Source organism: Nematostella vectensis, chromosome 6 (genome assembly GCF_932526225.1).
Source record: "Nematostella vectensis chromosome 6, jaNemVect1.1, whole genome shotgun sequence".
NCBI classification, from domain to species: Eukaryota; Metazoa; Cnidaria; class Anthozoa; order Actiniaria; family Edwardsiidae; genus Nematostella; species Nematostella vectensis.
In genome coordinates, this window is record NC_064039.1 from 5,080,405 (window position 1) to 5,095,896 (window position 15,492).

General features: G+C 38.8%; 2 protein-coding genes across 7 annotated transcripts in view; one reads left to right on the plus strand and one right to left on the minus strand.

Annotated features, from left to right (window-relative positions):
* On the minus strand, positions 1 to 9,930 carry LOC5521515 (protein TEX261). 4 transcript variants are annotated; one of them, XM_032366589.2, is made up of 8 exons: positions 9,804 to 9,930; positions 9,299 to 9,358; positions 8,168 to 8,408; positions 4,082 to 4,161; positions 3,562 to 3,715; positions 3,282 to 3,349; positions 2,977 to 3,097; positions 1 to 1,277 (listed from the first exon to the last, which is right to left on the minus strand). In XM_032366589.2, exons 4-8 carry the CDS (start codon positions 4,088 to 4,090, stop codon positions 1,159 to 1,161), a joined length of 471 nt encoding a protein of 156 aa, XP_032222480.1. In that variant the 5' UTR covers positions 4,091 to 4,161; positions 8,168 to 8,408; positions 9,299 to 9,358; positions 9,804 to 9,930; the 3' UTR covers positions 1 to 1,158. The 4 variants fall into 4 exon arrangements, with proteins under 4 accessions (XP_032222480.1, XP_032222481.1, XP_032222482.1 ...); XM_032366590.2 differs by lacking the exons at positions 9,299 to 9,358; positions 9,804 to 9,930 and having other exon boundaries at positions 8,168 to 9,063; XM_032366591.2 differs by lacking the exons at positions 8,168 to 8,408; positions 9,299 to 9,358; positions 9,804 to 9,930 and adding an exon at positions 5,515 to 5,647.
* Positions 6,282 to 15,492, plus strand: part of LOC5521403 — a 23,209-nt gene continuing 13,998 nt past the window's right edge. The window contains exons 1-12 of one of the 3 annotated variants that reach the window (XM_032366574.2): positions 6,282 to 8,018; positions 8,196 to 8,222; positions 9,968 to 10,021; positions 10,632 to 10,703; positions 12,278 to 12,332; positions 12,408 to 12,598; positions 13,281 to 13,434; positions 13,893 to 14,009; positions 14,165 to 14,244; positions 14,828 to 14,896; positions 15,111 to 15,180; positions 15,290 to 15,340. In XM_032366574.2, the coding sequence (XP_032222465.1) occupies positions 7,872 to 8,018; positions 8,196 to 8,222; positions 9,968 to 10,021; positions 10,632 to 10,703; positions 12,278 to 12,332; positions 12,408 to 12,598; positions 13,281 to 13,434; positions 13,893 to 14,009; positions 14,165 to 14,244; positions 14,828 to 14,896; positions 15,111 to 15,180; positions 15,290 to 15,340 (1,087 nt within the window). In that variant the 5' untranslated portion in view covers positions 6,282 to 7,871. The remainder of the gene's footprint in view (positions 8,019 to 8,195; positions 8,223 to 9,967; positions 10,022 to 10,631; positions 10,704 to 12,277; positions 12,333 to 12,407; positions 12,599 to 13,280; positions 13,435 to 13,892; positions 14,010 to 14,164; positions 14,245 to 14,827; positions 14,897 to 15,110; positions 15,181 to 15,289; positions 15,341 to 15,492) is intronic. The other 2 variants (XM_032366576.2, XM_032366575.2) reach the window with 2 other exon arrangements.

Below are 15,492 nucleotides of genomic sequence, written 5' to 3' on the forward strand. Positions count from 1 at the left end.
TTGGGTATATCAAATTTACTTCCAAAAAAGAAAAAGAAATTCAGGTTATCAAAGCAAAGCAAGATGTTACATTGTCTTGGAGAAAAATAGAAAGCTATGAAATAACTTTTTTTACAAGTCTACAATCCGGGACAAAAACAATGGGACGATGGAACAATTTCTTTGCGGTTGCATGGCAAAAATTTTCTTCAACATAAAAATATCATTTCTACCCTCCCCCTTCCCCCCCACACTCAATGTTGCATGTGGAAATATACATTGAATTGTAGAGAAGGTTGATTTCCGAACAACATTGAATGGGGGGATGGGGGGGGGGGGGGGGGCGGCGGCTTATCGACAGGAACAGAGTAGGTTCCAATATTATGATGCACGCACCCGTGTTCCACATGCACAAAACCATCGTGTCCCTAAGTAATTTATCCCTGATTGTAGCTGGCTGTGTATGAGAAAAATCTAATTTGAATTCATGCATAGATAGCTGGCAATCTTTTTAAAACTGTACTTCACCACAATCTCCAGGGTTATTTTTATTAAAAGCCAACTAACCCTCATGATGTATGGCTATGTCAGCCTTATTTCACACAAAGAAAACAAGTACACATACTTATACGAATTCTGGGGTATTTCTTAGGATGGCATTTAATGCTCTGCTAGGACATCCGATAATAAACTTTTCTCATCTACTTTCCATCTGTGCTACTGTTAGCTAGTTCAGTGAACGGCACACGAATAATGTTCAAATTTCTTGGCTGATATCCTTTGAAGTAAAATTCGGCCTTCTTTTAATTTCTATGTACAATCACATATCAGCTTGAAAATAATGGGTTACCAGCATACACGTATTCTATTACTAAATGACACCAGAGGTCGGCAGAGGAACAGTAGGTCTCTATTCTTGTTGGGAGATTTTCTGTCATTCTTCACACAGTAACATACAGTAGGTCACCCCTCGAATCAGTAATCTTTGTTATTGTTGGGAAATCGCTTTCTGTCATTCTTCCTACCATAGGTCACCCCTGGAATCAGTAATCTTTGTTCTTGTTGGGAGATAGCTTTCTGTCATTTTTCATACCATAGGTCACCCCTGGAATCAGTAAGTCTTTGTTCTTGTTGGGAGATTGCTTTCTGCCATTATTCATACATGGGTCGTCCCTGGAATCAGTAAGTCTTTGTTCTTGTTGGGAGATAGCTTTCTGTTTTTCTTGATAAGAAACCAAAAAGTGCCAGGATTCCTTGTCTCCGACTTGATCGTTTGCCTGGATAGTCAAACTTATCACCTGAAACAGAGGTATAAAAGTATTTTTGGCATCACAAAGCTTAATATAGTCATACTTATTGCAAGATATGTTGTTGTAGTAGCTATTAAAAATTGAATTTTAGATTTCCAATAACCATACAGTACTTCAAACTTTTAGAGTTGTTTTGAAACAGCATGATAAACTTTAGGCTTGAAGATTTACATTACTACACTTTGTTTAATTTGTTTTGTGGCTAATATCTGAATCCTGACTATCTTGGGAGTTTGAGTACATTCCAAGTTAGTCAAGATGGAAACCTTGAGCCATATGAGCCAAAGTGGATCTACATGTGGCAGAGTTTAAGGGGTTTAAGGTAATTCCCTTGAAATAGTTCTACAACCCAGAATTTTTTTAAACTTGGCATAAACAATATTGAAGTTTTAACTTCAATATTGTTTATGCCAAGTTTAAAAAAAATTAAAAGGGCTTTTAGAAAATGTAATAAAAAAATGGGGGTACCGACCTTGTTTTCAAAACAGAGGGGTGTAGAGTTGACGTGTTTTTACTGATAGCGCAAGAAAAAATCCCAACTTTTACCTTATTACACTTAATTTTCGCGACACTTTATTTTCACGATTTTCCTATTTTCGTAAAAACCAGATCACTTTATTTCGCGATTTTTGGATAATAAAATCAAGCAAAGCAAGTGGAATTACAATGTGCTGTAATCATCAAAACTGAAACAATTTGTAACAAAAGATGCGTGGGCTAAATTTAGTTCAACTCAACCCCTTACTGTACTTTATGTACATTAGATAACTAAATAGTCAAGGTGTTTCCATTAAGCTTATCAAAGGGCCAATATTTCCCAAAGGCTTCTTGTGTACTCACTTAATTTCCGCGCATCCTAATTTTTGCGACACTTAATTTTTTGCGTCACCATATTTTCGCGAATCTTTTGAAATTCGCGAAATTAACGTGACGAAAATTACGTTTAATAAGGTAGTTTTCAACAAGAGTGCCTATAGTCTTTTGACAATTAAGTTCTGTTTGTCGAGCTACCAAAATCTGATCTCCCAAACAATAACCTGTAGTAGCTAACGCAATTATTTATACTGTAAAAAGCGCCATTTTGTAGTATTTTTACAGCTTTTAAAAGAAAATAAACAAACTTCTACAACCCAACTTTTTTTTTCTTTAAGTATATCATTTTTCCGTATATATTTAACTATTCGAGCAATAAAAAAATGGGGGTAACAGACTTCGTTTTTCTGTCAAAGTGATTTTAAGTAAAAAACGTGCGCCTTTTGATGTGTTTTCTTGTACAACTGTGGCGCGCGCGCACTTAAAACCGGAAAATTCGAACAAACAGCGCGCGCCACTATGCGCTGAAGAGGCGCGCAGTGCAATTCAAGGGAATTACCTTAAAAACCCCTCTTTGGCTGCCTAGGGAAAGCATTTTGTACAAAATATGCAAAACCAGAATTTTCCCCTTGGGTTCATGCCCCTATTTATCTCTGCATTTTTTAGACATAAAATAAATACATATTTTTTCTTGGTATGCTGTATGTGGTATGCATTCCCACCTAAACACACCCTAATAGGTGCATAATTTATTGATGAAACTGCCTTTAAAATTTTGCCTGTTGAAGTCAGGAATCCAAACCACTCTCCCCATAGTCATTGTGCCAAACCCCTTTCAGTAAGGAGCTAGATCTGTCTCTTGGTGTGGACAAACCTTGTGAGCCACTGTCTGTGGTAGCAGACGATGATGTAGGAAGCACATTTTCACTTGCCGATAAAGATACAAAAAACGCAAAAGGTACTATCCACAGGCAGATAGTGAAGTATGACAGAACCTTGAACAGAAAAATTAGCACAACCATGATAAGAACAAAGTGAGGATTCAATACCTCAACAAAAAATCCTATAACAAGATTTGCTAAGTAAAATAAAACAATCATTAACGCTTTTCACGGGTATTTACTTTTAGGTTATATAGTACAGTATTTATATTTTATGGGATAAGACAAATTAACATACCTCTGAGAATGGATACCAAACATCAGCAAAGTATTGGAATGCCAGGTAGTGGTTAACAAACACTGATGCTGGAAGAAAAGCACAATTTTAGGATGTGTGTATTGCAAATTAAATGGCCACCATTTGTAATTGCACAGCCAGGAAAACTCAAATCATAAATTTCTCACATTTCAGAGCTGTTGAACTGAAGCCTTTTATGTGTAGTGCATTGTAGTAGGACTGGAGGTACAATTGTTGACATTAATTATTATATAATTATACTCATAGGTTAGACACTCACCAACTGCAGCTATAAATACAGGAGAACTAAGCTCAATGAATGGGAAATCTTTCAGTAGCAGTAAGTAGATTACATTTGATGCCAAACCAATCACTACTATGTACCAAGGGAAGGATTCGAAGATAAACAAACACAAATAGATAACAAACACGCCCTAGAATAAATGATAAAAACAATTAGCACAAAACAGGTAGTGTTAAAATGTAAATGTTTTTTTTATAGAAAAAGCAAGAGATAGTTTATGTGATAACATTAAAATTTTGGGTTGATAGCTTTATTTGTAAATGGGGTTGAGGGCTAGGACTTGTAAAAAAATGTATACAAAGTCTGATGGAATGTGTTGTGAAATCTTGCAGTAAAGCCATACAAAAAAACGCAATATAACTGAGATTAAAAGTAAATTTAGTATTTCTCAGACAAAAACACACAGTTATATGTCTTAAGTAAGCTTATTATTTTCCTAATTGAACATAGTGTATCGATTACAATAGCATCGGTCAATGAGGCATAGTTCACTTACTATCAACATGTATTTGATGATTTTTGCTGCAATAACTGTATACTCTTCGACTAATTCAGCCAAATAATACAATGCAGCAGCTGAAAGTAATGCAGTTATTTGATCAGGACATATACATTCAAATCCACGCGAGTAACGATAATGAAGGCAACCCAGCACAAACATTCAATAACGACACAAAACCAACAACAATCCCAACCCGACTTACCAAGCGCTAGAGTAAGAAATAAAATATGAAATATCGTGGATACCCAGCTAAGAATATACAGGAACATCATAAAGCCACAGATCTAAGCCTCTAACAATCGCACAAGGAGTTCAAAGAGATGTTTCGTTTCGAGGATTTCGTTTTGCGTCTGCACACACTTTTCGGTTCGACGTGGGTGAAAATGACGTCATGTAGCTTAGTGGCCACGCTTTACATTTCCTTCAAATTTTTAAGAAAACATACGACATGGTATTGAGATTCCTAATCTTACATATAAAAGAAAGATTGTCTTTTATTTTAGCAACTGTCTCATTATTGGAAATATCTAATCATACAAACTAGAAAATATTTAAAAAATATATTTAACAGATTTCCTGTGGTTGGCCTGGCTACCAATGACAAAAAACATGGCGGCGAAACGGGACGCGGGAGTTTCAAATTGGTAAGAATACATCGAAAAAAAGAATCTGAGGTAAGAAAAAACAATGCAAGTGAAAGCTAGTTTTTTATTTCCCTGTATTCTCGAAGAAAAGTCCGAAGAAACCCCATGCCGATACAGCTCAAAGATGTTGTTGGTCTTTTACAGCAATGCTTGTACCAGCCATTTCGTTGGGTTGCGTTGCCTGTCAAGAGATTAGAGAGACGCGGACCTTTATAATCGCGAGATTTAGTAACCTCCCATTTAATTGCTGTACTGTTTTCTCTTTTATTTCTCGTCTTCGATCTTAAGTAAGCTTAAATATTTTGGAAGATAGAGTCAAGCACAAAATGATGCGTTTTCTACAGTTTTGTTTTGTTGTGGAAAAAAATGTGATTTTGACATTTTCAATTCCCTTAGATGATAAGATAATTTTTCGAAATATGCCAACCATTTCTTCTCGAGTGCCCGCGAAAATAGTTGTGCGAGTACCAATAAGGTACCCACACGACATCTTTAATGTTGGCTCTGTCCTCTTTCTCTACAAGTGCTGTGTTCTGCGCATAACAAACAAAAGATCTACCATCTACGCGGATTACTTCCTGTACGGGTCCAAGCTGGAGGAGCGAGAGAGTCATCCCTACCTCGGTGTGCAGTTCTCAAATGATCTCAAATGGAACAGTCTTAAAGCATCTCGCACTCTTAACCTAGTTAGACGGCACTTATATAGTTGTTCTAAAGTAGTAAAAGCCCGCGACTACTGTTGACAAAAATAGCTTTGAAAATACATAAACACTTAGTACCTACCGTAGAGAGCACCGCTTTATCTTATCATTTCCAATTTTTCGTATTTTAAGCTGGATTCATGCCGTTTCCATTCAACAACCAAACTCGTAGTTATCTATTTCTATGCTTCATTCTCACAAGATTTTTACCAAGGTTGGACAACAAGACAAGTTTCCATCATGTTAGGTTACTGTGGTTTAATTTCCAAGTCGAAGGAAAACTCCTATAAATGTCTGTATTTAAAATAACTCCGGGCTGGACTCACTGACCTCATCCGACATGTTGTACAATTTGTGGGACATTTGGGTTGCACTTCGCTGGCGTCTATTTGCTGCTTTCTGATTGGATATTCGTGCGCGCGTCGGATCTATGAATTATGTTCCTTTCGGCGGCCGATACCATACGAAGGGATGTTGTTTATCATTTTTTTGTAGTCGGCGGCTGTCTCTCCTAGAGTTATACGAAACCGCCTGCAATAAACTTTTATTTTTTTTAATTTTTCTTGTTAATGGACAGGATAAAAAAGCGGTTCCATGTATAATGCGCAACCCGATTTTCAGGGTTATTTTAGAGAAATACGACGGCACATTATACATGGGTAAATATGAGATACGACATGTAAAGTAGAAATTAGATACATCTTGCTGTTACTCAACAATCTTTCGCTTTCAGATCTTTATTACCCTACTATTACCCTTCATCCGCTTGATATATTCAAATTATCAAAGAGTTTTGACTTTTATCGTGGCCCGGAAACACCATGCGCAAATCAGATGCGCAGCCGAGGAAATAAACCCTTTAAGGTACCTCTCAACCCCCACCCCTAAAATAAGCACTACAACTGAACGATGGGGTAGTGTAACCTCATTCGAAAAAAAATTTAGATAAACTTCATTTCTACATGAATATCGTTTTTCTAGGTATTGGGGCATACACATTATTACGCAATGCATTTACGTTAGCCGTTATCAAATTGCCGTGTAAGAAATTAGATTAAAGGCCGAATTGAACGCAAGGCGGCTTTGCACGCCCCTTGACGATGCTTTATTTATCATAGCAGGAAGTCGAATGACTAAAGTAGTCATTAGCGATACGAGAAGTGGAGTAGGGAATTCTCCAGGGTTTGTGATATTCATATATCGGCAGTATAACACATGTAGCTTTTCAATATGAGTCTTTCAGTGTTTTGTTTTAATGGAATAAGCTTTTTGAATCGGTGATAGTCTTTCTCTAGTTCAAATGCTGTTTTTGCCTCATATGAAATATAAAATATTGGTTCATCGCCTGAAAACGCATTTCCAAGTACCCTCTTCCCTTCCCTCAAATCAGACTTTGGAATATTCAATGATCAAGTGTTCTTAAATCTGTGGACTGTTCGTTGGGTGGAAACATTGTGATTTATATTGCTGTCATATTATATCGTCTGATAACGAACCAATAGATATTAGCAGTATCTGGCATAAGAACACATCATTTGTGATCTCGTAAAATGTGCTCAGTCATATCTAAAATTTTAAAATTAAGATTAATATCAAAAGTTCATTTGTCAAGTTTGATGTGATAAAGTTCTTAGGGCCTAATAACAGGAAATCACATAAAGTCACAGTGTTTGTTGTAGGTGGTCATTTCCCCTTACTGGGTTTGCGATCGTCATTTACCGTCAATTAAAACGTTCAGCAACACATGGAAGTTTTTTCCTTCGAATAAAAACATGGAATTGTGTTATTAGCTTTGCTTTTGTATTTTCTAGTTATTTTTCTCTCGACATTTTCTAAATCCAATTGATAATTTTGAGAAATGTCAGGTAGGCTTCCTAGAGACCGGTTCCAATTGAATGCCGTTTATCTAATGAAAAGCTAGTTTACTGTCACTTCTATACGTTATTCAAACTATAAGTAAATAATAGAAAGCGGAAATTTAAGCGTACAATCATCAGTGTACCATTTCCTACTGCAGGCATTCTGTAATTTATTGTAATTCTGCGATAATCCTTTTCATGATTCTTAAGGCCAGTTTTGAACCTTCGTATCTTAATCAGAGTGTTCCAAAACAATTGGCTTGTATTTTGTATCATTTCCGTTTCTCTTTCTCTGTTCCTTTCTTTCCATCGTTCCGCGCTTCCCCTCAATTCGCCTTTGGCTGTCAAACGCGCATTCGCCTGAAATCCCGAATTCTTCCTCCGCTATGACGTCATGGCGATGTCAAGTCGACCCAGAAATGATTACTTCTACCACCCTTACCACTTATAACAATAGAAAAGGCCCGCGAACAGGATTTAGAACGAGAACAAAAAAGAAATATCACTGTTGGTCAAACAGTGATTGTGTCGTATAACGAGTGGGTAGATTGAGAAAATGCCCAGGAAATAGAATGAAAAAATGGGGGTATATACCGTAGTTCAGCGTGCCCTTCTCTTGCTTGTTTTTATTAGCATTTTGTGTGATAAATACCACTGGAGTTTTGCGTTAAAGAGAATCGTTTTAGAGACTCAGAAAGGGCAGCTGGAATTACTCTGCACAAGAGAGGTAGGAGTCAAGGCAAACATTGTCGTTGGTTTTGTACAATTAGCTGTGATAACACCACTTGGGAGTGATTATTTCGTGGGGTAGCGAATAGTAACAAGAAGTCAACAACCGTATCTCTATCTATTCGATCGCATGTCGTGATAATTTACCTTATGATTTTTATCTCTTGTTTTCTAGTTTGGCGTGTTGTCATCGATTCCTCCGGTAAGGATACTCTGTATCGTGGTTATGTTTAGTAGCTTTCTTGTTATCTATTTCTAGTACTCAGATGCCAAATGCATTCCCCGATCTTGTATTTATAGGTAGTTTTTCGTCCTCTCTTTTTTTCCGAACAACATCAGCTGGGGAGACGGATATTGCTTTGCAAAATTTCTCCTTTTTTCTTTTCGTCTGTCATTTCACAAAAAAATGAATAAATATTTAAATGACAAAAAATGTACCTATGAAGGAATATGAGCCGCCCAATTAATCACTGATACTTCGAAGTCATTAGCCCGGTAACGACAAGAAAACACAATTAATGGAACCAATGTCCAGGAAACTATTAGCTCTGTCTCATTTCAAATTATTAATTTTACTCATAATTATACTCTGATTATCTTTCCGTTCATATTCTGCTATTATTTTGCGATGAAGACCTAGTGTGATACACATCGATATTCATTGAAAGCTTTCTCTCTCTAAAAAAATCAATATTTAGGTTGCAAGGGAAAGAGGAGATTAAAGAGTTTTGCGGCCATCGCGCTCATGCGGATTATCATATATCTGAAGTATTTAGTTTTGCACAAGATTTTCGAGATTACAAACATCTCACTTCTCGATAGAGAGACATGTGTTTTGTGTTGCGATAAAATCAAATATAGTCGTTAAAAGCCTTGTTCTTAACAAAATTTTCTTGAATGTCCTTGTTCAAAATTCGCATTTTTGCCGCTTCAAACTAAATCTTTCATTCTGCGTCCGTCCGTATGATTTTCATACCAAAATAACACATTGTAGACATATGCTGTAATGTTAGACAGACATAGGGTAATGGGGCTATTATTCGAGGAGCTATATCTAGTCAGGAATGTGTAGTTCCAGAAAATATCCATACCCCCCCCCCCCCCATTGAGGGGATTGGAAATTCCGGGGGGGGGGGGGACTGCCCTTTTTCTTAACAGTTACTGTATTTATTTTTTTCCAGAGGGCTGGAAATTCCAGAGGGGTGGGGGGTCATACCTCCGACCCCCTCAATAGGGGGGGGGGGGGGGGTATGGATATTTTCTGGAACTACACAATACTTCTCTCCACGAGGGAAGAAGAAAACGATGTGATGAGCCCACTTCCTGTTGGGAGAACGTCTGTAAAATAAAATATAAAATAAGTAATAATAAAATAATAAAAATAAAGAAAACAAGAGAAAACATGCCCATGCTGCGCACGGTTTTTATTCACCAGCGCAGCAACAGACATGTTTTTCTCTTTATGTATTCATTTTATAATTTTAACGACCTTCGCCTAAGAAGGGGCTGCAATCAGTCTTTCTGTTGGAAATTGTTAAATGGCTTGTGTTGTGAGCACTATTCGTTTTCGCCTTGGTTATTATTGCCAAATCACACAAATCTAAACAAAAAGCTTTTAGTCGTTTAGCTAGCTTCTTCAGGCTGAAAACTAATTATTTCTCGATTTATTTGCCATTTCTATAATTTCCTGTATAACTTATAATGATCTTCATCATTCACCTTATCCAACAGGAAATTGTAAATACAGTGTTGGGAACCGTTGATACCAAGTCACCTTTCTTACCTTGCAATCTTGAAGTAGCGGAGTGCTAAGCATATGAAAAAAAGGAAAAATATTAAGGCGAACGATTTTATGAGTTCCCTTAGAGAAGAAGTCTAGCATTATTTTTCACTTATGATTAATTGTTATATTAATTGTTGTTTTTCACCAATGATTAATTTTTATAGACCAATGATCCCTCGCCGTCCACAGATTTTCTTTGTGGCTCCAACTGTACGGAGGTAAAACACTGTATATTCATATAGCAAAAAATGGCATGAAATTGCCCTCAACGTCTTATCTGAGTGTCCAGTTAGCTGTCCGTCCGTCTGTTTGACTGTAATTGCTTGAGCCTCCTCTGCCTCGCGTAAGAGAGAAAAAAAAATAAGAAGCGCCTCCTCCGAATAAATGCCTCGCCTAATAGGAAAAATAAATAAATATAAAAGAAGCGCCTCTTCCGAATAAATGCCTCGCCTAAGAGGAAAAAAAAATAAAAAGAAGCGCCTCCTCCGAATAAATGCCTCGCCTAAGAGGAAAAAAATAAGAAGAAGCGTCCCCTCCGAATAAATGCCTCACCTTAGAGGAAAAAAAAGAAGCGTGTTGCACTTCAACATACTCAGGGTGGTTGTACGTTAAAAGGGAATTGATGAAACCTGACAGTACTTATTAGTGTAATTACGGAGGCAAGGGTTTGCTGAAGGGAGGGGCTGCCTGCTTGTCTGCCTGTCTGTAGAAAGCCTAGTTTTCTCAATGCTCTGAGTAATACGCGCTCCGTAGTGCTTAGCTAGGGCTGGTTTAGTGGTGTTTTGGTGATGAGATGTATGCCCACGTGCCTTCTTTTTTTCTTTACAGTGTAAAGCTCCTCTGAAGTTCAATGGCTTCCCTAACATCCCTGAGCATGAGTGTATCTCACAGTGCGAAAAGGTAACGCAATCCTATCAGTACTGACAGGTAACGCAATCCTATCAGTACTGACAGGAAACGCAATCCTATCAGTACAAACAGGTAACGAAATCCTATCAATACTGACAGGTAACGCAATGCTATCAGTACTGACAGGTAACGCAATCCTATCAGTACTGACAGGTAACGCAATCCTATCAGTACTGACAGGTAACGCAATCCTATCAATACTGACAGGTAACGCAATCCTATCAGTACTGACAGGTAACGCAATCCTATCAGTACTGACAGGTAACGCAATCCTATCAGTACTGACAGGTAACGCAATCCTATCAATACTGACAGGTAACGCAATGCTATCAGTACTGACAGGTAACGCAATGCTATCAGTACTGACAGGTAACGCAATGCTATCAGTACTGACAGGTAACGCAATCCTATCAGTACTGACAGGTAACGCAATCCTATCAGTACTGACAGGTAACGCAATCCTATCAGTACTGACAGGTAACGCAATCCTATCAGTACTGACAGGTAATGCAATTCTATCAGTACTGACAGGTAATGCGGTCCAATCAATACTGACAGGTAACAAAATCTTATCATTACCAAAAGGTAATGCGGTCCAATCAGTTCGAGCAGGTGACGGAATTTCTTGGGCACGATCAGGTAACGCAATAACGCAATCTCTTGTGCACGAGCAGGTAACACAATCTCTTGGGTACAAATAGGTAATGCAATCTCTTGGGCACGAGTAGGTAATGCAATCCTATCAGTACTGACAGGTAACGCAATCCCATCAGCACAAACAGGTAACGCAATCCCTTGGGCGCGAGCAGGTAACGCCATCCTAACGCAATCCTATCAGGAATGACAGGTAACGCAATCCTAAAAGTACTGACAGGTAACGCAATCCTATCAGTACAAACAGGTAACGCAATCCTAAAAGTACTGACAGGTAACGCAATCCTATCAGTACAAACAGGTAACGCAATCCCTTGAGCACGAGCAGGTGACGCCATCCTAACGCAATCCTATCAGGAATGACAGGTAACGCAATCCTAAAAGTACTGACAAGTAACGCAATCCTATCAGTACAAACAGGTAACGCAATCCCTTGGGCACGAGCATGTGACGCCATCCTAACTCAATCCTATCAGTACTGACAGGTAACGCAATCCTGAAAGTACTGACAGGTAACGCAATCCTATCAGTACAAACAGGTAACGCAATCCCTTGGGCACGAGCAGGTGACGCCATCCTAACGCAATCCTATCAGGAATGACAGGTAACGCAATCTAAAAGTACTGACAGGTAACGCAATCCTATCAGTACAAACAGGTAACGCAATCCCTTGGGCACGAGCAGGTGACGCCATCCTAACTCAATCCTATCAGTACTGACAGGTAACGCAATCCTAAAAGTACTGACAGGTAACGCAATCCTATCAGTACAAACAGGTAACGCAATCCCTTGAGCACGAGCAGGTGACGCCTTGGTTCAGGGGGGATTTCTTAAGAACAAAATATTTTGCTATGAAATGCAATAGCGACCAAGCCAAACCACTATACGCTAACTGTAAGTTTGCGTTTCAGAGCGCAAGTCAGCCATGTATCCGTGGCTGCCAACTTATCAAGAACCTCACCTCAGGTTAGATTCTCGTAATTCAACAAAGCATTTTAATGCTTTTATAACTGAATTTCCCATATTGTCTATATTGTTCAGGACCAGGGCCAGGGGGCCTGTCGTACGACAGAAGGGCTGCATCTGTGTATGTACCGCTGACCTGTCGAGGGTCTGACCGTCTGCTCTTCGCGATCAACGCACACGTGGCGCCGGAGCTTTCCCATGAGCCCCTGGGGTTCCTAGTTCTGTACAGAACGAACAAAGCAGCGAACTGGAGCATTTATAAATGTGTAAGTGACTAGACACGAGACATTGGAAAAGGACACCTAATGCCAATATTAATGCAGATACAAGCTTAATATACATACTCTAGTTTAAATCATCTTAGACATTTGCAGGGTAAAAATACTGAGTGTCACAAACCTGGGGGCTTATTATGAAAACCAAAATACTAGCTTGCGTAGCGCAAGGGGGGCTGGGAAAGAGGGGGTGCTAGGATCAGCTGCAAGCGCCCACAGCCGCCTAATCAACCCCTCTAGGTCTAGCTACGCAGATTGCAGACGGTTGTGCTAATTGCTCCCGCACCCCCGGGGTGGTCCAATAATAACCATTTTCTTTCCAAGAAGCCCAAATGAACATGATCAAATACTTCCTCTTTTATATCTACAGTCAACTCGCTTTCTGCAGAACACACCGGCTGTTATGGGCTCTCGTTATTATAGACAAAAACGAAAGGTGTTCATTAAATATTCTTGCTTATTATATGTAGCTTTCCCCCCCCCCCCCCTTTTCCCGGGTTCGCAAGGGGGGGAGGTGCCGGGGCACACATGTTCTCCACCAAATGTCTCTAGTTTTACCTTTCCTTTTTTTTTTTTTTTTTTCGCCTGATTTCCTTGTCTAGCTCACTCTCATTAAAATAATAACACTGGTTTTGCTACGGGCTGGTTTCTCATGGCGTCATCCGCTTTACAGATCTTTGATGATTACCTGACCTTCCCCACCACTGCTGGGCAAATCGCTGTTGCCATAGTAACAGCAAGGGGTCTTGTCGCCTCACGTGACCTCACTGAGAGGACCCTTGAAAGGCTTCTTAGTATGAGCGATTTTGAATACGCCTTTGGGCACGGTCAGTGTACAGTCTCTGAATTTGCCCGAATGGGGCCTTTTTAATTGTGATGATAAAGGTTCCGTAAACACAAAGCATGGTGGTGTTGTCTTTTTTTACAGTACAATGTGTCTGTATTATATATTGGTCCGTACATTAGAAATCGTACATTGCTAATTGTATTATGATAATACAGCACAGCCAACCCACACAATGCAATATATATATAATACATACATTGCGATGAGCTATACAATTTTCTATTTCTACCTATAAACGTGGATATTTCGCGGTGTTTTTTTCGCAAGAACTGTAGTGCGCCAAAAAAAAAACATATTTTCGCACGCCTTCACATTATCTTTTTATAAAAGTCGCATTTGCCCAATGCGACTTTGCAGAGAAAATAAATGTACTGCGCTGACTTACAGTTTTACAGAACGTTAAATAAAAAAATAACTATATAACACCTTTGTTTGCAGGCTCTATTCCGCTCAATGCAGTAACCGACCTGAACGTTACCTTCAATGTGGAAACAAACAAGACTTCCGGCACCTGCAAACTGTCAGCGGTGTTTACCTGGGTGCCACCTTCTCCCAGTACGAATCACCTTAAAATGATAATTATGAAGTATTAACATGGGTATATGAGCATATAATAATAATGGAATATTAAACTTGGTATATGTTATTACGTATCAAATTTGATAGTTATGACGTATCCCACTTGGTAATCCTTTTGTTTTTGCTTTTAGGTAAACCATGCAGCTATGATATCTTTTTACATCAAGAAAATGGAGACGGACACGATTCTACATATGCCATAGTAAAGATGGTAGGTACTGCATCTACCCACTGTGGAAGGGGTAGTTGTAATAATGAAGATATTTATGATGATAATCATGATAAATATGTTTATTGCATAACATTGGCGCGAGTCAGATGGTAGGTACTGCCTCTATCCACTGTGGAAGGGATAGTAGTAATGAAGATATTTATGATGATAATCATGATAAATATATTTATTGCATCACATTAGCGGGAGTCAGATGGCAAGCACTGCCTCTACCCTCTGGGGGAGGGGGGGTTTCAATAGCCTTTGGGGTTAGAGTATACCAGATGGTTAAGCACTGCTTATATCCCCAAGGGGAGGGGTTCTGAATAAGGGGAAGAGAGTATACCAGATGGTTAGCACTGCTTGTAAACACCTCGGGGAGGGGATGTCATAATTGGGGGAAAGACACCTCTCCAATGGAACCAGAGGCGATAAGGTGTGCGGAAAACTCTTAGATATTTAGAATCATTTTATTACAATCAGTTTTCTTTGGGGAAAATTAATATCCACGTCTATAGGGTTGAAATCGTTTTTACATATTTTAATATTCAGCATGCCACAACATTGAGTTTTTTTTTTACAGAAAAGCAGTCATCATTACCTTACCTATACTGCCAGTGCCCTTCCCTTCGACACGCCTTATGTATTAGATGTAAGATATATAAATAACATTGTCACCGTTTAAAGAGCATCCATTTACATATTAGACGGAGTATTCATCTAAAAAGCCGTATGTCCCACTGCATTAAGACAAACGGCGGTATAAATCTATTTAGAATGATGCTATTGTCTGCTTATTCGACAGAATAAGTCAGTTACAGTAGCAGAACCTATCTATCTAACGCTTTGCTCATGGTCTCACTCAGGTAATAGCCCTTGGATCAGAACTCCACAACGAAAGCGACGGGAGAAAAGTGATTAAGTTTCGTACTCCAAGTATGTATCGTAACAGCAAAAACAGCACCCCATGGTTAATAAGCAAAACAAAAAACACAGGGGGTGTTTATTGTTGCATTGCTCTGACCGATTTCTGTTATTTCTATAGCTTGTAGTTGTAGGGAGGCTCTGGATGATGACGAATATGCGCTATTTTGTGGTAAGCATATTGTAATGTCATATTTGGAAATACCGGTGTACTGGACATAATGAAGTGTAAATGTCTTTGCCCGGTTTTACTTTTACGCACTTGAAAATTTTTGGTCACCTTGACAGTTTTGTGAGGTAAACCAATAAGGATGCGAGAAACGT